At 42.9% G+C, this 1,670-nt stretch overlaps 1 protein-coding gene across 1 annotated transcript; it reads right to left on the reverse strand.

The window, feature by feature from the left end:
* LOC104771462 (F-box/kelch-repeat protein At5g43190-like) lies at positions 1–1,461 on the reverse strand. Its single transcript, XM_019241733.1, has one exon. It carries the CDS (start codon positions 1,251–1,253, stop codon positions 30–32), a length of 1,224 nt encoding a protein of 407 aa, XP_019097278.1. The 5' UTR covers positions 1,254–1,461; the 3' UTR covers positions 1–29.

A 1,670-nucleotide genomic window follows, 5' to 3' on the forward strand; every position in this document is an offset into this window, starting at 1 on the left:
ACACAAACACAATAACAAATATCAGATAACTAAACAGAAGCAGACAAGCTGGGAACAAAAGAGAACCAACGAAACCCACAGCTCCATTTCTCTGGCAGCGAAGGACACTTTGGAACCCAATGCCATGTCCTTCTTCCAACATGAAAAAACAGAATCTCAGGCCAATTGTAACAACAAACACAGATCATCTCCTTATGCCACAGACAGTACACATGCTCGTAGTTATGGTAACACACCGAAGTGAACTTCCTACAAACAATGTCCGGTAACGTTTCAGTTTCGATCCAACTCAATGTCTCGTCTTTAAATTCCCAAATCTTGATACTCCTGCAAATCCCATTGCTCCCAATCCCTCCAACCATGTACAGTATCTTCCTCTCTGGATCACTCACCAATCTAGCAAACGTGATGTGATCCTCCCCCGGAAAAACACCGTGTCCGGTGGCTGTTGTTGTCCATTTCCCGTCGTTTAAATCAACGCTCACGATTATAAAAGGCTCGGATCTAGCGAAGTAAAGAGACCCATTGTAAAACACTCCATCTTGATTAAACCCACGAGGTAAGACCTGATCAACGCCGCCGAACTTTCTCCAGGTGCGATCACCGGAATCGTAAAGGCAAACGGATCTTGAAGAAGCGGCGGAGGAAGATGGGCAAAGAGCGAAGATTTTGTAGCCGTCAGGGGAGGTAACAAGAGAGAGAAGCTCAAAGGGGAAAGAGTAGCTAGGGAACTTGATAGATCTTGAGGATCTGGTTAATGGATTGAAGATGGAGAGAGAAGAAACAGAGGAAGTGGAACGTGAGAAACAGAGGAGGCCGTGGGAAGAAGAGAGGAGAGAAGAGGCGCAGGTTACTGAGAGAGAGCGAGGGAGTGGTAACGTGCACCAGGAGATGAGATTTGGGTTGAAGAGAGGGAAGGAGTTGAAAGATTGAGGATGAGAGAGGAGGAGGAAAGAAGGGAGAGAGAAGGAAGAATGGTCGGAGAGGAAAGATGGAGAGAGGATGAGAGATCGGAGATGGCGTGAGATTGATCTTAAGGAGATGAGAGTTTTGAAAGGGAGGAAAGAGAGGATGTGGTCGAGGAGGTGATTTGGTAAGTTAGACCAGATGGTTGGATCCATGTCTCTTGGAGAAGATAGAGCTGTGGGGGATGATTCTGGTGACCAGTAGAGGAAATCGGAGGCGGTGGATGAGGTGGTGGTGGTGGTGGTGATGGTAATGGGTTTCTTGCCGTGAGCTCTGAGTCGGAACATGGTGAGAGATTGTAGGAGGGACGTTGAAGTTTCAACCAGCTTTGAGTTGTTTTCTTACTTCAAGAAGAGACAAAGGGAAGGGAAGAGATATGTAACGAAGACTCTACGTTTGCGTCTAGACGGTTCACATTTGGGATGTGGGACAAAAGAACAAGTGAACCGGACCCAACTGATGATGCTCTTCTAATTTTTAATATATTAAAAAAGCATATAAACAAAAATGAAACTAATTTTTTATATATGAAAGTAAACAATTTATTAATCTTTCTTTTGGTCAAACATCGGAATAAAACATTAATATATTTTCTCTATATTTTGTTCAAACGAAAAAAATTAATATATCAAAACTAACTCGAAACCAAGAATATTAGTGTTGTATTAAAACGGTTAGATAAATTCAATTATTTTTAAGTTTCA

This window comes from Camelina sativa, chromosome 20 (genome assembly GCF_000633955.1).
Source record: "Camelina sativa cultivar DH55 chromosome 20, Cs, whole genome shotgun sequence".
NCBI lineage: Eukaryota > Viridiplantae > Streptophyta > Magnoliopsida > Brassicales > Brassicaceae > Camelina > Camelina sativa.